At 44.7% G+C, this 26,362-nt stretch overlaps 1 protein-coding gene across 1 annotated transcript; it reads right to left on the bottom strand.

Moving 5' to 3' along the window:
- Positions 1–484: 484 nt before the first annotated feature.
- axin2 (axin 2 (conductin, axil)) lies at positions 485–17,249 on the bottom strand. Its single transcript, XM_067570248.1, has 11 exons — positions 16,607–17,249; positions 14,261–15,184; positions 12,094–12,225; positions 9,641–9,743; positions 7,648–7,788; positions 7,022–7,551; positions 6,736–6,912; positions 6,369–6,584; positions 6,035–6,169; positions 5,083–5,250; positions 485–2,137 (listed from the first exon to the last, which is right to left on the bottom strand). The coding sequence occupies exons 2-11, from the start codon at positions 15,064–15,066 to the stop codon at positions 2,011–2,013; spliced, it is 2,535 nt and encodes an 844-aa protein (XP_067426349.1). The 5' UTR covers positions 15,067–15,184; positions 16,607–17,249; the 3' UTR covers positions 485–2,010.
- Positions 17,250–26,362: the final 9,113 nt, after the last annotated feature.

The following is a 26,362-nucleotide window of genomic DNA, read 5'->3' as shown; positions in this document are numbered from 1 at the left end:
TTTCAGCCACCTGGAGATATCATCTATTCACTGGGACCCTAATTGGGTCTTGAGCAAAAAACACTCACTTACAGTTCATAAAGTGCCACAGGAGGCCAGACGGTTTACCATGTAGATAGCTGGGTGAAATGCACTTATATGGCACATATTTGACAAAAGTCTCATTACACGCTCTCGCTCCCACACTAAAACGCACGGAGGCTCTGGTGGCCAAATTAATGCTGCATGTTTTAATTTCCAACAGGGAGTAAATTAAGAGCTGATAATGGATGCAAATCTGGTGGAGATTTCTCACTGGATCCAACGAGTTGCACTCTCCACAGCGGGGTGTGTGTGGTGAAGTTTGTTCTACACACACATACACACACACACACACACACACACACAAGACCGTACCAATTAGAGATAGGAAAATCCATACACCTCCCCATCACAAGACATACACACACAAAACCATAGGAAACCATTTGCTAATTTGAAAAATAGAACATTTTAATAAAGGCTACATCTCTTCATAATTACAATAATTAAAGTACCGAGGCATCTTTTCAACTGAGCTCTATAGAACGCATAATTTACAGTTTACAAGTGGAGCCAAGGAAGCCATGAAAAATATTATAAAACATAAACATGATGAAACGGATACTAAAAGGCATAAAAATATCTTTTCAACATAAGGCCCCTTGTAAAAACCAAGGGAGTAATAGGACCCTTAAAACGGGGTAAAACACGGCAAGAATCCATGTAGGCACAGCTACTGTACTCAATTAAAACACTATGAACATAGTGTATATCACCACCATCATTATCATCTGCAGCTCATAGTGCAGGCTTGCAATACACACAGAGTAACCCTACTCAAAAGCAACTCACACATACACATAGGTAAGCAAGTTGGGGAGCACATTATAGAGCTTTTGTTGGTAAATATTAATATTGGTGTAAACACATTTCGGGGACTTGAGGACCCATTCAGGGCAGTTTCCTCTTAGTAAATACGTAGGCTATTTGTGCGATGCCTGCGCCACTGAAACAAAAGGCACTAAGACGCGACAGATCAAGGCTAGCTGGGCAGAGTCCCAGAGTAGGGAATTAAACATTAATAGCATTTTTGTTCCTTTTTCATATACACTCAGGGCCCTTCAGAGCAGATGGGGACACAGCCACAAATAGCACTGCAGTAGTAAATATATTATTGAACTTTTAAGTGATAGAGAGGCATTCTCAAAGCTTCAGCAGGAAGCTCTCCAGCCAAGAGATCAGAGATGTCCTGCTAAATCTCCAGGAACAGGAGTGGAGTTTTGAGTTTTTGAAGAGGTATTTTTGAAGTTTACAGTTCAATATGAAGGGCCGAAAATGAATAAAACCCATTTCCTTTGCTTGAGAACTGATGCTCAGAAGCGAAAATCACAGATGTGAAAAATTGGAGACGTTTTTTGCATCTCCAAGCAGCTTGTCCATGGAAGAATAATGGGGTTGGGGCAGGGATATTTCCAATAAATAGCAATAGAAATCTTTACACTATAATACGAGCATCACAATACAATGCAATGTACATGTATATCTGCATATACATATTAGCGGAGTGCTAGCGACTGCCCATGGGCAGAGGCTGGCACAGGCAGGGTCAGGTAGGCTGTCAGTCTCAGTTTTGAACCCACTGCCCTGCTTCTTAGACGAGTGGTCATTCACCTAGAGTTTTCTCCTCTGGAAACATGGAGATGTTTCAGTCCATTAACATACAGTCCATTATTTTCTTCACTTCAAGGCGGGCTGTTCACATGATAATCCAGTATTATCAATAACTTGTCCTCCTTCCTCTTTCTTTTCCGTCTTTTGTTCAGTCCATCTGCCCAAACCTCAACAACATTCCTTCAACAACATCTCCAGTCCTACAGTCTTAGCTTAAAAGACACATCAGTCGTGCTTTGTGTGTGCGAGCATATGAAGGAGTGCATCCATGGAGTTGTGAAGCGTCCGTAGGAGTGTAATCCACATCACGGGCGGGTCTCACTCCATCCTCTCCACCTTGCCCAGGATCTTGCCCTCGTAGGTGGGCAGCAAGGAGCCGTCGTCGGACACCTCCTCAAACACTGCGCCACATTCAAACTCGTCACTGGCCTTCTTGAAATAGTACCTGCAACGGAGAGACGAAAGAAAGTTAAAACCCAACGGCCGCCTTTTTCATGCACTGTAAGGTTTATAGGCTAAAAGTCAAACAGCATGTTGCCACCCCCTTTGTTCGACCTTTTAAATATCAAGCCTCATTTCCCCCATCCACGAAAAGCCACTTAGTACACAATCAACCCGGCCTCCTATACACTATGGGGTGGGGTGGAACCTGCTGCTATAAAGTCTCGAGTCTAAAATAAGAGACTCGCTCTCTTCATCCCTCCCTCCACTCCTTCTTTCATTTACTTCTCCCTTTCCTTTTTCTCCATCACGTTGTGAGTTTTGCCCCGGCTAACAGGGGCTAATTAGGCCCGTGTGCAAATGAAGGGGTCCTTTGACAAAGGCTGAAATTTTGGGTGCCTCCAAGTCTGCCTGTCATTACCCCCAACTCCTACACACCCGCTCACGCACACGCTACAAGACACACGTGCACAGGCTTTCACTCGCTTCTCATCCTTGTTTCATTATTACAGGGACAAAGAAAAGAACAGAGACAGACGGAGACAAAGTGGAGGAGGGGAAAAAGCGAGTAGTACACTGTGTCCTTCCTACCCCTGTTGATAGCATGAGCTCTCGCTGAGAGCTATAGGAAGGGCAGCCGACTGCAAACTTTCTTAGTGTATGTGTGTGTCGGAGAAAAAAAAATCTAAGGAGGGGCTTCTCGTCAGCCATGACTTCACTGGGCCATTAATGATGCAACCCCCCCATCCTCATTTTAGAGGAAGAGAAACCAGCAGGGGTGGGTTAGTAAGGGGGGGGGTGTCTCAGAATTCACTCATTAACTATGTAATGGAAAAATGCCTCGATTTGCTCCATGTGTGGGGTAACTAGAATGTGGGTATGTTTGTGTGCATTTTGTTTTTAACGAGACGGGGAGGCTGACAAAGTTGAACATGTAATACTTATAAAACTAAAGCTATAGTCTTAAAAAAAAAAAAAAAAAAAAAACTTGCAAAAGGTGCCTGTGAGTGCACATGCTCCAATCAGCACGAGGGTGGTCACTAATAAAAAGCAGCTACATTTGAAATACAGGAAGGCTTCAACTAAACGGAACATAAAAAAGGTCTCTCCGAGGAAAAGAAAGTTAATAAATAAGACAAATAAGACGACACGAGAGAGCACAAGACACGCCTGATAATTGTATCCTCCTCTCGTATCTGGAGGAGGAAGAAAAAAAAAAAAGAAAAAAGAAAAAAGTCGAGTCGTCCCACTCTTTAAAAAAAAAAACTTCAAAGAGCCATGATCCTTTTTGCTGAGAGAGACAGACAGAGACAGAGAGAGCCCGAATTTCCACTGGAACATGTTTTATGTGGCTAGATCTGTTTTTTCCCCCCTTCTCCCCTTCTCTCTCTCCGTTTGCACTGACATCTGGCACCAATATCGTCTGGCAGGGCCCAGCAGTACTGTTCTTTGTTGAACCGCTGCCATGTTGAAATGACCCAACTCCACACATTCTCTGGCTGCTATTAAAGCGCCGCGCAGCTCTCTTTCCAAAAAATGTGGATGGTATGACACAGGAACTGAGATAGCGCGCCAGAGAGAAAAGAAGAGGGGTGGGGGTGGGGTGGGAGGGGGTGGGGGGGGGAGCAAACAGACAGATGTGGAGAACTCTAAGTGCTCGTCACATTTGTCGATCCAAAAACACTGCACACATCTGGACAGGAGGAATATATTCGAAAGGCTCCATCACTTCTATTTTCTTTAAAAATCAAAGTTTGATACCTGTAATTATTAACACAATACTCAACTCATGCTTATCCTGGAGACTGTGGCAGTCTAAACAATGAATGTTTGATCTTTTCCCTTTAATGCCCACTGGAAAGAGGCAATCAAAGTAAAATCTCTCTCCGCAAACACATCGAAGCTGTGCGGCCTCAGTCAGGGCCCTGTAGTACGGCAAACAAGCGGATCTGGCATTTAACAATCTGCCTTTCAAAAATATCCATAAAATGATTACAACATGTGTAAACATTGTGCACGTTCAATACAAGCACATTCATGTGTGCGCACAAGTACACACACCACTGGAGAAAAAAAAAAAAAGAGCCCCTGATAGCATCAGTGAAGAATTTGCACGCTGGCCATTTGTGTGAGTCTTTGTTGGTTGAAATGAAAGGGGCCGGGGCTTCAAAGCCATGTGTATTAAGTGTGCCTTAGCATGGAAATCAATACCAGATGGGACCCAAATCGCTGCAGTTCAAACTCTCCCACTAACCCCCGCACCACCCAACCTCCCTCCCTCTTGTCCTTTCCTTTTCATTGCACCCCCCTCGACATACACACACATGAACCACAGTGGCCTGAATCTGACTGCACACACACATAGAAACAAACACTGATAACATCACTCTACATGGATGTGGACTGAGCACAAATAATTGTGGAGAAAAAATATCATCTTAGGTCTTTAAGGTCATAGGCGCTAACCATGATGCAGAAATATAAATATAAAAATATAAACATACCACTCGAACATTGTAGCTAGCTAACGTCAGTTCTTCTCACTTTAGTTTGGTTTAATCCTGTTGGCTTGTGACAATTTTTATTGCTCACAATGTCACCAGGTCATGCCCTGCTTTCTGCGCTTCCTGCCAATATGATTGCCACTTTGGAAAACGTAGGTGTATTATAAATCTAACCCCTTCCTAAAGGTCCAGTTTCAGGTCCAGACTGCAACCTGCCCGCTGTCTACAAGCCGGTTTATGTTGATACATCAAAAGCCAACAGTCAACTTCAACAAATTAATTCTTTGTTCTCGTCAACATCAAGGCCAATGAACTGATAGTGTTTTATTGCTGGCAATCACATTATCACAGAGGCTCTGAACTTAAGTTCATTAGCATTACGTCGCTGAATTCACTGTAAAACTTTAACAGAAACCTCTGTGTATTTGAATTCCCCTCTACACACCTGTAGTTGCCCTTTTTGCGGAGCTGCTCCTTGAAGTGGCCCAGGGTGAGACTGTGGCTCTTCATGGTCCTCCGGTAGGGGATTTCCTCACCACAAAAGAAATACGTCACCACTGTTTCTCCGCTGCACACCCCGTGGCTTACTAAAACCTTCTTACACTCCTTCATCCTGTCAGGGCACAGAGGGCGAGAAAAGGGTGTGTGAGAAGGAGTGGACAGCATAATGATAGTTAAGATAATGATCAAAAGAGAAATCAGAAACAGAGCAAAGCTTCTATGGGACTCTAACTACCAATCTCCTACATGCAGCTACAGTATACAGAAGACAGTACTGGACTAGAAATACAGTAAAGGCACCCTGACCAAAGAATAACACTAGTGAGAGAGTGTGTGACCCAGTGCCATCAGTAAGTGTGTGCTTGTGTGTTGTGTGTGCATGGAGAAGGGGCACAGTATTATCAATTCCCCTTCAGCTATGTCCAAGGCTTTGTAGGCCCACTTCAGAGGAGCTCTCTCTTTGCTAAGCTCTGCTCGCCCCAGCCGACTGCCAGCTCACTGAAGGACAGCCAATAAAAATGATACATATATATGAAAGGGATGTCTCAGTCAGGTGGTGCAGTAACTACACACTCCCCACACACAGCACAAATACACAAGATTCATGCAAACACAGAGGCAGAGCCAGGCCGCTGTGTACAAAGCTTAAAATAAGCTTTGCAAAGGGGGTCACCTTCTCTTTTGAGTCAATGTATGTGGGTGTGTGCACATGTATAATATGTAGGTTTTGCACATGACTACTCGTCTGTCTCCCTACATGTGGAGTGCAGGTGACAAGTAGGAAGAGTTAAAAGGGTAGAAGTACACTGCAAGGTGGAGGCTATGGCTGAGAGGAGGAGGAAGAGGAGCAGAGAGGAGGAGAGGAGAGGGAGGGCAGGACGCTAGAGGCATCGTACTCTTCTGATTGGAGACTGGGGCTGGTTGTGAGGAGGCCAGCAGGGCTGGGATTGGCTAGAGACAGAGGGACGGACCCCCCACCCTTAACAGGCACAAGGTGGCTCTTCTCTCGCTGGAGATTGGACACTGAATGCCTGGAGAGAGATATGACAGGAACTTGATTATTATCATCATCATCGTCAATATTACACAGTGACATTTCCTTCAGTGACAATGTGAGATATCAATTAAGTTTAAAAACCAAATCTGGCATTGCTAGAAATTATAACCAAGCAAGAAAGCGGATTGAGGCTGACAGCATTATTCAACAACTACCCTCTAGTTTCTGTGTACCTTTGCTTGGTGGTCTTAGTGGAGACCTCCTCCAGTCTGCGGCAGGCCTCCTCCAGCTGGGCCAAAGTGTTGGGAGGGGGCAGGGGAGGCATGGCAGGGTCTTGGATGAATGGCTGTGCTGGCTGGTGGCCACGTAGGTGGCCACAGCTTCCACCACCACCCCACGTATGCGTCTGGGTAGAGGAGCCTCCAAAGGATTTCTTGGTACTTTGGGTACTGCAAGACAGAAAGGTGATTAGACTACAAGCAATCACATCATGTAACAACAGAGATTAGGGCCAACAATGAGAACTATTAGATATTTTGGACTAAAACACTTAAAACTTGTGTGAACACTCAAGCACTCCAAGTACCAGCCACTGCTCACCTGTGAGACTTGTGCCTGCCTTGCTGTTTGCTTTCCAGGATCCACTGCAAGACATTCTGGGTGGGGTCAGTTGTGTCGCTTGGCAGCTGTAAAGGCCCACAGTCCTCCATACACCGCTCTGCTACTCCATCCTCCGCCCCTGAACGACACACACGCCTGGACAAAGAGCTGGAACGCCTGGGAGGAAGAGAGAGAAACAAAGTTAGCGTTGTTTATTTTTATGCAATCAACACTTGAAAACAGGAATTAATCTGGAAGTGAATTCAAAGAAGTGCTTGGAACTGACCCCACACTGTTGTCTGCTGAGATGGCCCCGCACATTTCCCTGCCCAGGCTGCGGCTGCGCTGGTAAGGCTGGCAGGGCTGGTACTCGCCACTGCTGGAGCACAGGCCATGCACCCTGAGGGCTGCCTCCCTTTCAATCTGCTCCTTAGTCTTGGGACTAGCATGATGATGGATGTAGTGGTGGTGGATGTGTTTTGTGCTCTGCCTGCTTACGAGGGTCCTGTTGGGGCCCAAGGCCAGAGTGAAGGCTCCTTGATCAGGACTAGAAACAGAAGAACTGGAGGTCCCTGTCCTCAAGGCCTTGATTCCAAAGCCTGGCCGGGTGAAGGGTCTGTGCTCCGGGGAGCTGGAGCGAGGCGAGTGCCGGATGACAGCAGGGGACTGGCAACCGGGGGTCTTCAGGACACGAGAGAGGTGTTCGTCCAGGATGGCCTGGGGGTCCTCGTCAGAGGAGCCAGGGAGTAGGGTCAAAGGGTGGGGGGAGAGCTGGGGAGCACTTCCCATGATCTCTGTATCTTCTCTCTCTTCCTCCTGGTAAAAAAACAGGACATACAAAGTCATCAATTGAGGAAAAAACCCCAGTAACTTACAATTCCATTGTCCAGTAAGAATTAGTCTCACACAAACCTCCTGAATCTGCTGCAGCCTCTCCTCCAGAGAGCTGATGGTGTCCTGCTCTCTCTTCAGGTTCTCTAGGCGGGAGATGAGCTGGGCTGCAAATGCTGCCGGTTCCATTGGGACCATCTCCTTGGGAGGACGGCGGGTGCGCTTTAGGGAGAAGGTGATACCATTAGCTGTCATCTCTCCACCATCGAGCCTCTTACAACTTCTACAAGGCATCCATAGCCCTTTCGCCTCATCTATCTACATTTATGCATTTATGGTGGCACTGATCAGGGCACTCTGATAGGCACCCTGGTCTATGGGTTGTTTCAAGGGGTGGCAGGCCTGGTTTATGGTCATGCTGGGCTAGGCCTCGGCGGGTTCCCTCTGTTATCATCAGCAGGCCTCTTTAAACTCAGCTCACTTCAAAGGCTTCCTCGTCAAATATCAAACACTCAGCGGGGGGAGAATAGGGTAGCGGAGGGAGGGATGGAGGGATAGATAGATGGGAAGCAGTGACTTTACATCTAGGAATAAAAGCCACATATCGACAGGGGGTGGGAGAGAACTCCAGGGAGGAAAGGATGAGGGATTAAAAAAATGGGAGAAGTTGAGATGTAGAGATGTGTGCTCGCAGGAGGGGAGAGAAAAAGAAAATGAAGAGAGGGAAGGATTGGAGGAGAGAGATAAAGGTGCCAAAAAAGGATGGGAGATCAGAAAGGTTGAGGTAATTTATTCTCCCCCCCTTGTCACACACTGGGCACCTTTGAGGTACAGTATAGTGACAGTATGAGAACTTGTGTGTATGTGTGTGCACACACATCTTAAATTATTTGCATTTTTGCACTGGGGCTTTCTTGATTTTTCTTCCTCTTTTTTTGTTTCTCCCTTTCCTTTGTAGTAGGGATGAAGGGGAGAAAAGAGTGAGAAAAAGAGGCACTGTCTGATGGAGCCTGGGGCTGGTGCACCATGGGAATGGCAGTCATCGTCAAAAATCAGACGGGAAACAAAAACAAGAATAAAAGCGAAAATACAGCAAAGGGGGACAGTGAGAGACGAGTGGCAAAATCCAATCTGTGGATCTTTTCCTAATACAAGTAACACTCGCTGCATGTCTTATGACGCTCAAGAAAAAGGGGGGTTACATCAAGTTTATTTTGACAAGTTACTTCTGTTGCAACACGTTCCCCTGTCACTGTTTCGGACCTCCTTTCCTGTCCTTCTGGAAACCTGAAGTTAGCTTCTATTAAGCCTTAAGCTACCAACTCCCCTCTGACCCACTGAGAGCTCACATGACACGCTCAAACTCTTCCCTTAGATCCCTCACTTTTAGACGGGGGGCCTGGCTGAGTGTGTGTATATGTAGGAGGTGGGGGTGCTGTGGAAAAAAAGGGGGCCAGCTCTGCTGGAAGTTGTCACTTTCCTGTGCGTTTTCTCCATTCATCCTTGGATCAAAGCACTGCGTGTGCGTGCATGTGCGTGTGAATGTGTCTGAGTATCTTTGTGTTTTTGTTGGGGAACCGGGCTGATTTCAGAGCCCTCGGGATAAAGCAGCAGAGATCTTCCTCATCTCTCCCTATTCTCCATATTTACAGCATCAGTAGGGAAGAAAAACCCTGGTGTGTTCTGAGCGCTGTGGCGATAAACAGCTTAGAGACCTCCACGTCTCCCGCAGACTTCAAGGAACCCTAATGGGGGTGTAGGTGACACCAAAGGTAGCAAGGGGGCTCATGTTTGGATGTGTATGTGCGCCTATGTGTGTGTGTGTGTGTGTTTGAGAGAGAGAGTCGGAGGCTGGGTCTTTGACGTTACTCTTCAGATCTTTGCTGGTGTTGTTGAATTGAGAATGCCGAATACAGTTTGTGCGGAACTATTCATAGAACCAAGAGAGACCCGGAACAGAGGGTGGTATGGAAATTACACTGTGGGACCCAGGTTCAAAAAGACTTCTGAGCATGTGTATGCATGGTTATGTGTGTGTGTGTGTGTGTGTGTTTTTGTGTGTTTGTGTACTTACAGGGAAAGCAGGCAGAGAGACTTGGCTGTTCATTCTCATGTTGCGCTGCATCTCTCTATGTAGCTGTTTCTTGGAGCCCAGTTTATACGGAGGGATGCCATCTCTGGGGGTGTACAGACAGATCACAAAAGGTCAATTACCCAATCAGAAACATTAAAGACCATTCAGGAAAATCCCTATTAGCCGACTGGGTAGTTCAAACACACTTCAAGCAAGATGAAATCTAATTTATTAATTCTCCTATCCAATTTGTTTTTCATCTTTCAGGCTTAATCTGAGAACAAAAAAGATACTCAGAGGTAAATCATGCCAGCATTTCCGGTCTTGTGTGTGTGTGTGTTGGAGCAGGGTGGGTTACAGGGTTCTGAGTGAGGTGGTAGGAGGGTTTGTTAGCCCTAGAAATGACACTAATTTTCAGCTCTGGCTCCAGCACAACACTGGGCACCCTGCTGGTCATTTCCTTTCAACACTATGTGCACACAAACACACACACACACACACACACTCACACACTCTGCAGTCACAGTGTGCTCTGCTCTATTGGCCAGAAGTAGTGTCAGCATTAGCATTCCCCTACTGACTTTTATGTTGAGCTGAGGACACTGTTAGCATTAGCTTCTCATTATCCTTATTCAAAGAGTTACTGCAGGACAGGACCCAAGGGTGTAGCTAACCTGGTTAAATCTGTCTGAGGGGCTGAATGGCTGACTGGCTAAAAAATTAAATCAAACAACAAACAGCAAAGCTCAAACTTCAAACTGAAGCACTTGACAGTGTAAAACAGTGTCTTTTCTCCCATGCTAAACAGCAGTTTCCTGGTGACCTAGCCTAACTGAGGAGCACTTTTCCACTTTTGCTTTGAAATGCCACAGTCATGCGCATAAGCAACCCGCCCCCCCCTCCTCCCAATCTTCATTTGGCAAGCGCTGCCGCAGCCAGCCTCTGATCTCCGCACATCAAAAGGCTGGTTTGTAAGATAAGGTAATGTTTGAAGTCTGCGCAGCTGCATTCCCCAGCGTCCAAGCAAATCCATAAATAAGATATAAGCAAAAATCCCCCCTCCACCACTCTCTTTCTCTTCCCACCCAACTGCCTCCTCCCCCGTTGCTTTTTTTCCTTTTCTATTCTTTTCTTTATCTGTAAATGAGATTCAAATGTTTATGGGTCCTTTTAACTGACCTAAAGAGAGGCAGATAGTCTGATCAAGGACAGAGTGTGCAGGAAATGAGGTTGGGGGTTGTGTCCCTGTCACCAGGGCTTTGTCACTTTACTGGGCAAAGTACAGCGCATAGGACTATATGGACCCCGGTTTCTTTGAAGCCGGTTTGTCTACAGATATGCCTGAGCAGAGGACTCCCTGTTGTAATAAAAACTCTTTATAGCTGCCATATTCATGTGTAGCCCAGCCCACTGGTTGATTTCAACATCAGTATCTCAGTCTTAAAGTATCTTTAACTTGGTCATGATTAATCGTGCTGTTTCACTGACATCATCCATGTAGGCCTCGACGCCTCCCATGTGAGATGAGGTAAAGAAGAACTTGTACCATGATGTTTCTACTTTCTGTCCAAAACCAGCTGACCTGAGCGCTCTTGGCCTTGAGCTGTGCACTGCGCAATGACTTCATAGTACCTTGTCACTTGAGTGACATGTGATTATGCCAAGTAATCCTTTCGAGGAATGAGGTCCTTGGCACGTACACAGATAAGCAACAACCACATGAGAACAGTAAGTTTTGATAATTGACTAAACCTGTCAGTCATTTATCATGCAAAAATGCCAAACATCTGCTGATTATAGGTTATCAAAATGTGAATAGCTGCTGAATATCTTTGGGTTTTGGACTGATGGTCAGATAAAATGAGTCAGCATAGGCTCTCAGAACTTGTGATTGGCATTTTCTGCAATTTCCTGACATTATATAGACTGAATGATTAATCCTTTAATGGAAAGAACTAATCAGCAGATTAGTCGATAGTGAAATTCATCATTAGTTGCATCCCCGCACTACTTTGTGAAACATTCCTCCCCCTAGCTGTGCCAATGTCATCTGATGCATTTGCATGTAAAGCCCCTCCACATGTTCCCATGTATCAACTCGCAAATCTTTTTTGCGTTTACAGCATAATATTAAAAAATATAAATAAAACAAACTTGTTTTAGAATGCTGAGTTCAAAGATGGGGCTTGGCACTGACCCATGCCATATCCTAGCTGCTCCAAGTCTTTCAAGTGTTTTTAAAGGGGCCATAATTCACTGATATTTTCACTACAGTAAACCATTCTGCCAGATTGACTAAAACTTCCAACAGCCAGCTGAAGGAAGCTGACACTCTCGTTTTTGGATTTCCACAGCACCTCATTTCACATTCCCAAAACACCCGCTTGCACTGACACACTCACTCACACACACACACACACACACACTTGTGTGTTTGGTTAATATTCACTTACACACTGCTGTCAGTCACAGACATGGCGTCGTCGGTCAGCGCGTCACTGGACACCTCACTGTCGTTGGTGCTGCTGACGGGGGCAAAAGAGCCCACATGGCAGGGGTTGAGTGAGTCTCCTCTCTTGTATGATCTGCAGAGGTTACAACAACAGAGATCAGATTAATACTAATTCAACACCATGAGACGGTATCTAACAGGTGGATGACATTTCATTTCTACTTCCTGAGGAGTGTAGCCGAGGGTATTTCATTGAGGATCAGGGATCAAGACGGGCTTCTGAGGTTTTAATGACACTGAGAGGAGAAGTGACTGAATAAGCAAGTGTTTGTGTGTATCAATAACATATAGACCCCATAATAAATGGCTCTGACCAGCTACTTTGGAGCCTGGCAAGCTTCTCTCCTCAAATATAAGTTCATCTGCACTGGGAAAACCTTGGTTTTCTCCTTATGGCCTATTTATGCCGTCTTAAATAGCCCACAATTTCTCTCTTTCCATTTCTCTCATTCACACTCACTCTTTCCTCAGGATTCATCTCCCGCTGTGCATGCTTTCTTGCCATGGTACAGGAGGAGGAGAAAAGGGGGGAGTGACCAAAAGAAAAAAAAAAAAGTATAGAGCGGAAGCATGAGAGTGTGTCAGAGAAGGAAAGAAAGGAGAGAGGAAAAAAAGGGGGGTCTCCATGAGGAGGGAGAGACCCAGCATGACTAAAGCTGTAGGGCCCCAGCTCCAGGCTGACCTTCAGAGGGGCTTGCAAAGAGTCAGGTATTTAACACAGCTGGCCTTGCATTCTTCCCTCCCTGCCTCTCTCTCACCCCCTCATTTATCCTTTCTCCTCCTTCCCTTTCTTTCATGAGGTGCACCCACCCCCCCCTCTGTCCTTCCTTTCCGCTCTCTTTCCCCTCACTTTCGCTCCAAAAGCATGCCTCCTAGTCCCCATCCCTGAGTTTTCAAAAGGAAAAAGATAAAAGTGGAGAAGGCGGGGGAAAGCAGCAAAGGAGGGAATCAGAGGAGAATTGACGCAAACAAGAAAAGAGGGAAGAAGAGAGTGAGAGGGTTGGGGTGGTGGTGGTGGTACTGGTGGTGGTGGTGGTGGTGGTGGGGGGGGGGGTATTGATTCTTTACTGTAGCTGCTGCTGTTCGGGGTTTGTTTTCTTTTTTTTCATGAGAACCTGAGTCAGATGAGAAGAGGTGAGGAGAGGGAAGCGGAAAAGGGAGAAATGGGTTCCACATGTTTTGAATCTGAAGGGTGACAATGGGAGAGGAGAAAAAGGCACCAGGGCTCCACGTCAAAAGAGGACTATTCTACCAGTCTGAAAGCCGGGGATGGGAGCGACCCGCCATCCCCACCACTACCGACATTCTTAAACAAGCTGTCAATCCACGTTGTCTTGAGCAGGAAGCTGTCAGTTTGCTCAGCCTTTCATGCCCATTATAAAAGTTAAGATCTTAGTGTAACTTGTAATTTAGTAACAGTAACATAAGGAGCTTTCCCAGTGTTGGCACACTGTATGCCTACTGTATCCAATATCAACAGATTATGTATATTCACCCTTATGTTATACACCTATAAACCTCCCGAAACAACCTACATTTGTTTTGGATGCAGCTTCAATCTAGAGTTTTATTTCACTCTTTTTAAATTGACAGGCAAGACAGGGAAGGTCATAACACCAAAGCATCCAAATGAAGCTATAAAAGATATATTCAAAAAGCGCCATCTATAGATCTGCTGGCCTATAGATTTCTATCTCTGCCAAAGGCCTGAGGACAGTGTGGTACAGGAGGAAGCATAGCATAACAATGTCATCATCTATTATTTGCTGGCTGGGGCCAGAGCCAGCCGTGCTCTGTGAACTTTTCCCGTGGAAGACGATCCCTCATTCTGCGGAACTATTTCAAAGCCCCGGAAATCCAGGCAAGCGCCAGCAGAGGGCTGCTGCTGGAGCTGGTGAGAGGGAGAGAGTAGCCAGAGAAAGCCAGGGAGTGGAAGACAGGCAGAGTTTTCTGCAGACTTAACAGAAACCCAAAGGTGATATGAAGGAAAGTGTGTTCTCTACTTTTATACATAACAGGTGCCAGTAATGTGGGATTTTGCTTCAGGTGTGTACAGAATGAATTCTTTTTCTAAATCTAAATACAGATTAAAGGTGTTGCAGCCTTACCTGTATCCCCTCTCCATCACCTCCACCGCCCTCATGGACACGGGGGCCCTCTGCGCCTTGGCAGACAGTCCAACCAGCGCTTTGGCTTTGAAATCACAACTCCACTCCTCCTCTTCATTGAGCGTGGGCAGGTATCCACATACTACTTTCAGGTCGCCCAGCCCGTTTGAGTTGACGTGACTCGGGTTTTCTCCACCAGTCCTCACGTACTCGAGGTAAATGTCAGAGGTCAGAAACATCTGGTAGGCGTTCTCCTCCATGTCGGTTTGGATCTCGGTCTGCGCCTGGTCGAACATCGCCGAGTCTATGTGTTGCTTCTTGATATTATCCCGTATGAAGGTTTTAGTCGCGGGCTTGAGCTGTTTGGCGACAATGCTGTTTTCGATGTAGCGCTTGTAAATTGCTTTGGCGACTCTATGCGTTTTGGTATCCTTGAGGTCCATTTGCCTGAAGCCATTGCAGGCGAACCAAAAGTCTAAAGTATCGACACATTTCTCTCGCTCCAGGAATGTCCTAAAAAGAAGCGCACCGTCCTGGTCCCCGAGGAGAGAGTGCAAAGACTTGGTCCACCGGGACAGCGGTGAATCCGGGGAGGCACTCCCCTCTGGCTCCCCAAGTCCATCCTCGTTCCTCCTCGCCGAGGAACCCGGAGAGCCGAGCACAACTGATTTAGGGGGTTCCAGGGGTTTCATCATCGCGAGTTTGCCGGGGTAGCAGGGCGCCTCGCCCTCCTCCCCAGGCACCGGGGGTCGAGGAGCATCTTCTCGGAAACTACTGGCGATATGGTCCATAAGCGCCCGGCTCATGGCTCTGAAGGCAGAGGGAGAGAGCCTGTGTGCTGTTCGCCTCCTCTGAGCTTCTACTGTAATCTCCTCACTCTCTTATGTCAGCGGGGGAGCTTCTCTCTGGCTGCCCGTCTTCTCTCTGAAACACAAAGTATTGATCTAATCAAAACCAGATCCGCCCCAACTTCAAAGGGAGAGAGGAGCAGCAAGAGCCTTCTCAGACCCTCACTGACTTTTACAGAAAAAGACAGGCTAGTCCACAGAAGAAAAAAAATGTGAGAAAACGCTGCAGCAGCATTACATAAACAGCAATTCTTCATCTCCCAACCTGGAATGTGATTTCTACAGAGGCGCTATTGGTTAAGAAGCAAATTAACAAGAATGTGAACAGTGAATCTGCACATGCACTGTCGAGCAGAAAACCACCTGAGCGATGCCTGAACTGGATCATCTTACCTTTTCAATTACAAACACAAGTAGTGATTACACGTATGCCAAGCGCGGCTATGAACTGAACACCATTAATAAGTCATTTATCCTTCAAAATGCCAGCGCATTACGCACGGACACGGCTTTATTAACGCTTCCGGATCCATCACGCCTGATGTCAGGGTTATAGCCTGGCAGTCTGCTGCAGATTACAAGCATATGTCTTTCTTCAATCCACTTTCTAATATCTGAACAGTCCTTTTTAAAAATTACGTCGCTACATCTCATCACAAGCGAATAAAATCCAGTCAAATTGAGCCATCCGTGAGTACCTGTAGGACACTGATGTGGGACAAGCTGGATGAGATCGGAAAACGTGACCAAAATAGTTAATGGAGTTAACTGACTGCTGCTGTTTGATGTACTACTCATGGTGCTTTTAACATGCTCAGATGTCCAGAGTCAAACATCCATCCATGACCTCAGATTATTAAGAGTTTGTTACACATGATCGCTCTTACACCCCCCAAAAAGCACCAATGTTGCATTGTATCAGCGGCTGATGTACAACACTGCAGATGCCACTTTGTATCACTGACACACGGTTACATTGTAATAGTGTTGAACTTGTCATACATAGAAAAACAGCTCCGGACACAACTGCAACAAAAAAAAATCTTCCTGCACCAATTAAAATACCTCACTTCTAGAAAAACAATCAACACTTTAAAATAATACTCCATTGACTGTGTACATTACATCCCCACTCCAGTCTGTAGTCTGGAGTGTTTTGAAGTTTCTTTAATGTCACATTTAAGGCGAAAAAACAACCCTTCGTTAACGTCCAATCTCAAGTACACCAAAGTCTCAGATCTTGTGGGGGAGGAATTCCACCAAAAGAAACCAGCACTTCATAGAAAATTCAGCTTTTAACTTTAAATATGAACTCAAGCAATATCGAAAAGAAAACGAAGAGAATGACACAGAAACGATTCGACGCGGTTTTTGGTCTTTAAACGTGTAAAAAGCGGTTCATTTCCCCCAGAACATTACTTCAAAGGCGAGTCAACAGCACATCAAAGGGAACTCCAATGGGGGCCAGTTTGAGGAGGCACACACTCTTGTAACTTACCATTGATCCACGAGTTCTCTCCTCAAATTAAACTCCGCTTGTTTTTTATCCACACACTCACACACACACACACACACACACTCACACACAAAAAGCACATATAATCCACAGTCCTCGACTCCACGGCGCGTCCACATACAGTCCCGTTCAGGTTTGAGTCGGTTTACGGAGAGAAAAATGCACTCGAGAGGAAAAAAAAATACCGCTTTTCTCCCTCCTCCTTTTCTCCTCCCAGTGGTTTCAGGCTGCCATGCCGCACGGTAGATCTCTCCTGTAGGCGACTCCAACACCAACTGAACCGAGAGGCTGGAGCAGCGCACTTCAAAGCAAGGAACCGACTGCCGGGTCCCGAAAGCTGCATAAAAAACAATTGCAGCCTGATGCCTCCAGAAAAAAAGGAAAAAAAGTGGCAGAGATTCCCAGATACGTTTCAATCACTCGGGATGAAACAAATTTCAAAGGTTGCTCGGTTTATTTCCTGACCCGCGAGCTTTTTGCCACGTTTTACCAATCTTTTCCCAGATCACGAAGTTGCAGCTACATTGTGAGGACCTTATCAAAGACAAGCAATCTTGAGCCAACTCCCCGAGGCTTTGGAGCGTCAGAAGTAACTGATCTGCCGCCCCAATAGCATTATCGCTACAATCCCTCTGTTGCTACATAAACTTTAAAGACGCAGGGATCTTTTCTTTTCAAGACCCGCATATTTTGCGAGATTAACCCTTTGGAGTCCTGGGCATGCACAATGCATGCACCGGCGTGTATCAAATAGCGCGTTTATATCCTAATATGAATATTGGGCTCACAAGAAGACAATAGCCGAGCAGAATAATGAAACTATGATTTTTAATCCACTTAGGGAACTCTCTGGAAAGGATTGAGCCACAGATCAGTGTCCCTGCTGCAGGATTTAAAGGCTCAAGAAAATATCAGCAGGACAATAGTTTTCTAACATCATACTTGAACCCACATGCCTTTTTAAATACATGATAGCCATTCTACCCATCCACACATCTCATTTATATAGAGCATGTTGCAACAGGAAACAAAAATCATAGTGCTGTTATCACTCCACAGCTCCTACCAGTGGCAGTAAAGGCACATGCATGCACACAAGATTAAAACATCTGCTCACAGAGGATAAGTTCCCTGAAGGATGTTATCGTATCATTTGAGCGACATAAGGATGACTCCTCTCTGCAGCTCTGACAGCACTGCTCTCTGCTTTGTGCATAGCCTCTTAACTGCAGCAACATAAAAAAAGGAGTGAAAAGCCGATAGCTCAGACATTCAATATACATCCATTCACTGGCTGGACTGACAGGACTTGTTTGGACACAGACAGCAGTTGATATTTTGGACACTAGATTTCCTTTTTATTCTTACTGGACTGGTTACAGCCAGTGATGTTAATAGTGTTTATAGAACAGAGTCAATAGTGTTTGGGACGGGTCTTTAGTGTTCAAATGAGCCACCACAGGGGACCCTTTGTACAAGAGGACTGGCTATATTCTTGAAAGGAAGACAGTAGGTGTCTGTGTGTCCTTGTTGTCTCAGTGGACAGGGATTCAAAAAGTATGGTACAAAGACAGCAAACACTTTGATCAGCCTGTTTGCTAAAGGTGCTGTGAAACTTTCTCCCTTGATGCTTCACTTCCCATCAAGGTTAATAAAAGAGGAAATTGCTCTTGAAGAAGCCATGATGACTAAGGGATTACTCATCATTCAAAGGCCACTTTATCGCCTCACATCCTGCACAGAAATATTTGCAATGTTCCAAAATCATGCAGATGTACAGCAGTGATTCCCGACCAGGGGTTCTTGTACCCCAGGGGGCTTCTGTAGTTGCTAGGAGTATGTGGAAAGATTATCAAGTGGATCAACTAATTAGAAAAAAATAGAAATTATTACTTGAATATGCAAAAAAAAAAAAAACCCATTTACTGAGTCAGCTGTACACCTAAACACTTCTTGTTTAGAGTGCGTGAAAACTAGTTTGCTCTAGTTTGCGAGCAGGGAAATTGAAAGAGTTTGCTAAAAGTGATGGATAATAGCTAAAAGTAATGAATTAACTTAATGGATTAACTTAATGGAAAAATGGTTAAAACTGCTAAAAGTAAAAAGTATAATAGCTTCAAAAAATGGATAAAGTACATTTTGAAATAGCTACTGATAAATGGTAATAGCTAAAAGTCATAGATAAATGGCTGACATACGGTGGTGTTGATGAAGGAGTGCTTGAGTTAATGTGACAGGACTGTGGGGGTACATAGCTGAAAAAAAGGTTTGGGAGCCACTGATGTACAGTAAGTCTGGCGCCAGATGTGAGGCAGTGATGACTACTCAGGAGTAAAAAAAAATTAACACAAACATCATTTGTTATCTCATAAAAGCACGTCTACACAGTCTGGGCCTTTTTGTAGGTATACAGGTCATCTGGCTTATATACAGAATGCCAACCAGACAATGTCAGCCTTTGTTAACTTTGGAGGGCTGAGTCTGACCTCTGACAGTAAACGCACCAGGGTGGAAACCATCACCATGGCGATGGTGTGGACCTCCTGCCAGTACCAGGGGCCAGTTGGGCCCTCATGTCCTGCCCCTGTCAACCCCCTCTGTGGTTCATGGGAGGTCCCTCTATAGGTTGGGGTCTTCCCTGCTGCCCCTCAGGAGCTGACCCTAGGTCTGTGACTGGCCGGAGACCAGGGGTGTCCTTTGCTCCTGGCCCTATAAAAAGACCCTTGAAAGAGGACTTCAGGGGGAGAGGTTATGGGGTGTAGCTGTCTCTCAGTTTAGGAAGATATTATTACAGGGACAGGTCAAATTCAGCCTGACTACAAAGAGCACTATAAATAGAGACGGAAGGACACGTGTAAATCACTTAAGGGCCCAATCAATTCTTTAATGTTGTCTGCTCCCTTTTTTTTGCACATCATACACAGAGATAGAACTTCTCATGGTGTCTAAAGACATGAAATCGCCTCCTATCCAGCAACTTAAGCAGGCTGGAGAGGTTTTTACGACTGGGTTATATGGTCTCCTGAGCAGTCTTGGCCTGTCGTAACTGCTACTGGCCACCTCAGTTGCAGTCATAAACACTCGGAGTGTGTGTGTGTGCGTCTACCGGTGGTGTCCTCTCAGTGCTGCAGCTCTGTGATCAGTAACTGCTCTCAATTACAGTATTGTGTGCTGTTCCTTTCGGCTTGGGGTTAAACTCTTTGCAGACCCCTTTGAAGTACTCATCCCTTTATCTCAAGCCAGAGCCAAGAATTTGGGGGAGGACAATGGAAAATGAAACCAACAGGGAAGCTTATGGCAATTATCAACCAGAGCCATGAGGAGGAAGTCAGCTCACACAGGCAGACACAGAGAGAGAGAGAGAGAGAGAGAGAGCAGATAAAGAGAGCAGGATCTAGCCAATGTAGGACAGGGGGTTACTGTTTCAAGCTTGTTTGGTGTGTACACACCCTGGGCAACAACTGACCGCCGAGAGAGGAAATGGAGGCTACCTCTTCAAAGTCGGTGACAACAGGGGGACAATGGCCTCAGAAGGGAGCAAGGAGCTGATGAGAGGAGCTGTGGTGGGGGTGCAGGGGGTCAACATACAACATAAGTGAGGACCAAAGTGTGGTAGAGAAGGATGGGAGGAGTAGGATGGAGGAGAACGGAGGGAGAAGTGCTGTTGTCAGCAGAATCAAATGGCATGCAGAGAGCTGGGGAAGATACAATTAAAGTGTGGAGTTAAGACAGGCTTTGAAGTTGGACATGGTGCATAATACCCTTAAAAGTTAAGGAAGGGCAACAATTCACCAGTTTGTTATGGGGCTGTTTTGAAAGAGGAAGAGGAGAAGAAAAAAAAAGAGAGCACGAGTGGTGGTGGTGGTGGTGGTGATGTGGGGAGGAGGGGGTTGTTTTTGAAAGGGTTCAGTTTGAGGGGAATGAAGTTGGATTTCAAGCACCAATTGGCCCCAGAAGGATGGGTTTTTTGCAAAACAGAGAATGTAAAGTGCGAGTGGGAGTCAGCGCCCACCTGTGCATTTTGATGATGGGGATGAGCGTGTGAAAGACGGAAGAAGGGAAAGAGAGATGTGTCAGGGAGAGTGAAATAGGGAGCGAGACAGGTGAGAGAGAAAAGACTATGAAGAAAGAATGAGACATAAAATAGGTAGGGAATTGGTAGTGATGGAAGGCAGGGAAGAAATAAAAGAGAGCGCAAAAAGAGAGAGGGGGGGTTGTTGAAGGTTATTTATTGGTTTTTTTCCCTCGTTTTAATCCCATTTTGCGCTTGACTTTTAAGTCTACCAATGTATAGAAACAATGTCGGATGCACTGTCTAATCCAATTGGGCCATGAAGCTCACTCCACACTGACAGTAATGACTTTCATTTCCTCTGCTGCTCGCACTGAAGCACCATGCAGACACTTCACAGGCCGGACGCCACTGTTCTGCCATGCTTGACAGGACAGCGATCCTTCTCCGAATCAGTCTTAACCTGAACCCTGGGCTCCCTCACTCATCCTTAATCCATCACTTTAACCCCATCTTCCTCTTTCCTGACTCTGGAGCGCAGGGTTCCCAGACCGGTAAGGTGATTAACTTGCTCGTCCATTCAACAGATGCCAGATTTTTATCTCTTTCCCCGCTTCCTGTTTCTCCATTAGAAGGGTGTGACGTATCAAAGGGGTGAGCACCATGGCAACACAGGCATACTCTGATGAGGGTTTGTCTCGCTTGACTAGAAGATTGTGAGTTTCAGTAGTGTTTATAACATTCAGACATACACAATGTCCACAAAAGTCTATCTTTTCAATGATACAAGTGCAGGCCATTTGAGGAGCAGCTTAACACCATTTTCAAGTGTTGTTTGTATATACCAGCAAGTCACAATTCTCCAAAATAGATCTTATGACAGTCAGATAATTGAGATTTCTTGATAGTCATATTGTATATCACTTTTTTAAAGCTCCCCTCTCAGAGCTGTAGATATTACAGAGTACATAGAGGTCACATTCTAGGTAATATTTCTGGGAATTTTGGGGGTTTGATGACCTGAGGAGGAGTTTACATACTTTTATAGATTACACACATATTGCAGATGTTGGATTTTTAAAGTTGATTCAGGTACTGTTTTAGACAAAATATCCTAAAATTGGATTTAAACAGAAAATAGAGATGAGTTAGTATTTTCTAGTACAATAACATATTGCATGCAGCAGTGTGGAGAAAGCTTTGAAAGTACATTTAGACCAAATTTTGTGAAAATTCTCAGTAGTTTTTAAATCTCAGAGCTTGAATTCAGACTGAATGCACAGTGATTTTCAGAGGTTGGACGACTGTATATAAAGACAATGCAAAAACACGTGTGGACATGAATAGATGAGATACAAATTGAGATACTGAGTCCTCAGTGCAAGTGCTTATCCCAAATGACTCCATTTCATAAACGTACAGAGACAAAAGGAAAAAGACTCCGAAAAAACAATGTGAGATGAAATTTTGCTTTGCGTTCAGTTTGAACACAACTTGCCATATGCTAACCCTTTCCACTGTGGTACTACATTTTTAAATGATCCACTTTAGAGAATACTTTTTAAGTTCATTTTCTTTGGTTCAAAATGCTGGCCTAGCTGGGAGGCTAAAAATGGAAAAAAAAGTTTCATTTCAACTGCATTAGTTTGGACCTGGACATTGTTTATTTACAAATTACAACTTCTGGTGCAAGAATTTGTGTATAATAACAGAGGAGCATGAAAGAGATAAAATGAAAGTGCGAGACAGAGATGTCAGATAACCAGACAGAGACACAGGGCAAGCGATACAGATAAAACCTCCCACACTGTCTTGACTGCATGGTCTTCTGTCCCTCTGTTCAACCCACACCATCAGCCCAGACGGCAAATTCAAGCCACAATCACACAAACACAACCTGCTGTGCCTTCTTCACTAAGGCTGTATAGCCTCTAACCCACTTGTTCTCGAATCACACGGTTACATATCCTTTTCATAGCTCTTGTTGCATTTGAGTGACAGGGCAGGGAAAAAAGGAAAAATCACTGCCATAAATACCGTATCAACAAAGGAAGAATGATACAAGTTAGGAGGAAAGACAAAGACAGAGAAGGCAGAAAACACGATGGAAGACAGAATAAACAGCATAAGTGAAATGTGTGTGTGAGAAGTGTTGGCGATAAGCAGTTTTATTTATGCAAGCAGCATATAACAGCAAAACACAGGCCTCCTAGGATCTGACTCAGAATACAGCTCTATAAAAAGCTCCAGTGACACATGGCTCACGCACATGCAAACACACATGTACAATGACTTTGTCAATCACAAGCTGATGTACAGTCAATCCCAGAAGCTTGTCACAAGTACTCAAGCGGAGCGCACATATGTCACATGTGTAAATCTTGTAAGACGCAGGCAGGGAAGAGAGGCGTTGAATGACCTCGAATCACCCTGCTCTACAATGTTAGAAATTACTGCTGGTCTTTGGATAAATGCCCTCAAATAACCTGTCCAACATCCTACAGAAATAAAATGCTGCCAACAAAAACTGGTTTGTTTCTCTCAAGTGAGGAAAAACTGCATCTCCAAATGATCTACATTTCTGATTCAGTGTCAGTCACGCAGCACACTTTTTTTTGTATGCAGTGGTTTTTAAATGGGCCTTTGTGAAAGCTGCTCTTTAGGCAATAAAAACATTAAAACCTCTAGTTCAACCAAACACATGAAAGTCACTAAAATTTCACATGAACAGGCGCCATACACTAGCCACGAGCACTAAGTGCTAGATGTAAAAAGAGAATATGGCGGATGAGTGGAAACCTTGGGAGCTCCATGACTGCCCTTTACTGTTGTCACACAACAGTCCGCTGTCTGATGTGGAGATAACTGAGAGGAAGCGAGGGCTTTGATCCTTAATGGGGCCATGTCGGCTGTGTGGAAATGACATTCATGGCTTGTATTTACACAAGCACAATTATGGAGGTTATTTTGGTGGTAGACAATCAATTAGAGTGAAATTATGTCAGAGTAATAACACAGATTAAAGGAAAGGTTGTGGCTAGAGCCTGTTTGGGTGTAAATGAACAAAACACAGGCCTGCTAAATAAGACAGAGTAGGCATTAACCTTTGGATTGACATTACCAGCAGCTCTATGTAAAGTAAACCTTAATGCCTCAGTATGGTTGAAACAAAAGTGCTTGTTGGGTCATCCAACAGCATCCGAAACCCCCTATCTGATGGTAGAACTGGTAGGGGCTGGGTCCAGCAATTTCAGTAAAGGCCACATTTGACCACATCTGAAGGTTAAAGTGTGCATAGCTGTTTAAAATGGCATACGCAAAGGCGGGGCAAAAGAGTAGGGATGAATCATACAAATGTGGAGAAAAGTGCATAGTTTCAAACAGTATCTCCTTGAAGACATTCATGGTGCTGTACTTGTTCGTACATACGAAATGGAAAAGAAGCAGTTGTGTGAAGAATGGAAAAAAAAGAGATGTTAAAAACCTACCTTCTTTCTCAGCTAGGTATGATGATGATGTTGGATTGTTTGTTTGGGAAAATGGCAAAAATTGTTCAATGTAGCCCACCCAATTCCCTGGTGTTGAGGCATTATTCTAAAAGGCTTCTCCTTGATCTACTGTGGCTTGGACTATACCTGATTTGTATGTTGCTTTGGAAAAAAGCTTATATGTAAATTCCAGAATCACAAAGATGTTCATGGACCTCATTGTGCTTCAAACTCAGCGCTTGTTGGATCGCCTAACAGTGTCTGAACCCTTTTCCCAATGGCGGAATTGGGTAGGTGATGTCTAACAACAACAACAAACTCTCAAAAACAAACAATCTTTCAATCATGTTGACCTTACACAGCATTTGGCCAGGTGTGTGGAGGCGCTAAAGTAGACGGAATGTGAACTTCTCTCTCAAACTCTCTTTTTTCATTCTTCACACAACTATTTCTTTTACTTTTCATGTGTACAACCGAATGCAACACCATGGCTGCCTTTGGGAAGAGACTAATTTAACCATGACCACTGATATTTAGAATGTGTAAGAGTTGAGTTACTCCAAAAGGCTTTCAAGCTTTGTTTTACTTTAAAAAACATCATCAGAAGCAGGTGGAGATAACAGGTGTACCAGCTGATTGCTCACAGACTGAAATGCAGCAACACAAATCAACAACCAATGTCATGTAAACAACTTCAATTCCTTTGAAGCATTGAGACCACTGTTGAAGGAAGGTTTATTATTTCTATGGTTTTGTATATTGTCCATAAATGTTATCAGTTCAACAGAATTTCTGATGAAGCTGGAGACAATCTGTGAAAACTAAGTGGCTGAACAATCAGCTGGCACAGCTACCTGGCATTAATTAGATGGTGTTTCGTAACAACTCTTCCTGCTCCTAATGATGGTTTTGAGGTAAAATCGAAAGCTTGAAACAGCAAACCTGCCTCTGTTCTGTTTTAGAGTGACTTTACTCTTCTTACTGTTTGTACAATTCATTATGTAGAAACTACAGACACCCAGAAACACTGAAGTCTTGGAGAGAGATCCAGGAGGGAGAAGGATGCAGTCAAGAAGAGGGTATGATGGCAGGTTTGCCTCAAGTGTGGTCATTCAAAACAAAACATTTGCCTTTAGACATGGTCAGACAGATTTGACACTGTAAAACCCGGTTCATTTGAGGTTGTTACTGATGCACATTTGAAATCACACATACGGTACATGCAAGAATGTCACACATACATGTACATGAATGCACATGCAACTATGCTATGTTGCAATAGTTATGAGTCTTCTATGCACTTCTTCCAGAAACAACAGGCTCTACAGAGGCTTTGTGCTGAAAGACTAAATTCCTGTTTCTCAGATGTCGGTCTGACAGTCCTCTCTCTCTTTTTTTTGTTTCTTCTCCCCCTCTCTCTGCCCAGGCAGCAGAATCAGCACATCAAATAAATACAGAGAGGAGTATAGTGTTTCGTTTGGAGACAGCAGAACAGGTCATGGACAATGGGAACACGTGGACGTGTGCGAACTGCGAGTGTAAAAAGAAAGCAATTCCAATGCAAATAAGTGTTGGGGCTCTTTGAAATCAAATCTGATTTTGGAATTTAATAACGCCTCCGAACTGTTTTCCAGGAGAAAAAAAATGGATTCTTTTGAAATGATCAGTATTCAAACCCAATGCATTCCTCACCTACCAGAGACACAAAATACCAATGGATGGGGGATCATTATGAAGCCCACCCTCGGTCCACCAAATGTTATTATCATCATAAAACCTCCGCACTCTGGAGACATCGGAGGAGACTTGGAGACATGGCGGCCATTTCGTGGACTTCAGTGTCTGAGTTATTCAGCTTGGGTTTGAGTGGAACCGCTGGTAAAACACAAAGTGGTGGCAGAGGCAGAAACACTGGGCCCAAGGACTGTAGCGTTTGGCCTGAGGTTCAAACAATCGACTCGCAACGCTCTTTATCTGAACCAACCACAAACCCCCAAGTTCTCTTTACAGTTCAAATGAGAGCTTGAACAGAAAGGCGATGCTAAAAAGTGATGGGGGAGATGGGAATTCAAGGTCTTTGACTTTAGTGTAAAGTTACAGCACTAATCTTGGTTAACATGCATGTTGTGGTCATATAAAACCAAGGGCAACAGCTTGACCTTCTCTAATTGAGGGATTAATTATGAGGTTTTTGAAGAAGATGAAAAACATGCTCAGAAAAAAAGAAGCATGACAATG

This window comes from Thunnus thynnus, chromosome 17, assembly GCF_963924715.1.
Source record: "Thunnus thynnus chromosome 17, fThuThy2.1, whole genome shotgun sequence".
NCBI classification, from domain to species: domain Eukaryota; kingdom Metazoa; phylum Chordata; class Actinopteri; order Scombriformes; family Scombridae; genus Thunnus; species Thunnus thynnus.
The sequence above is the reverse complement of the archived record's forward strand: the minus strand, read 5'-3'. Positions and strand labels throughout refer to the sequence as shown.

What these genes read in the sequence shown, in the direction of transcription:
- axin2 (XM_067570248.1), bottom strand. Translation starts at nt 15,066, where the DNA reads ATGAGCCGGGCGCTTATGGACCATATCGCCAGTAGTTTCCGAGAAGAT. An exon ending in GTGATGGAGAGGGGATACAG is followed by an intron (nt 12,226 to 14,260) that starts GTAAGGCTGCAA and finishes TAACCTCTGCAG; the next exon opens with ATCATACAAGAGAGGAGACT. An exon ending in CGCAAAAAGGGCAACTACAG is followed by an intron (nt 2,138 to 5,082) that starts GTGTGTAGAGGG and finishes TCTCCGTTGCAG; the next exon opens with GTACTATTTCAAGAAGGCCA.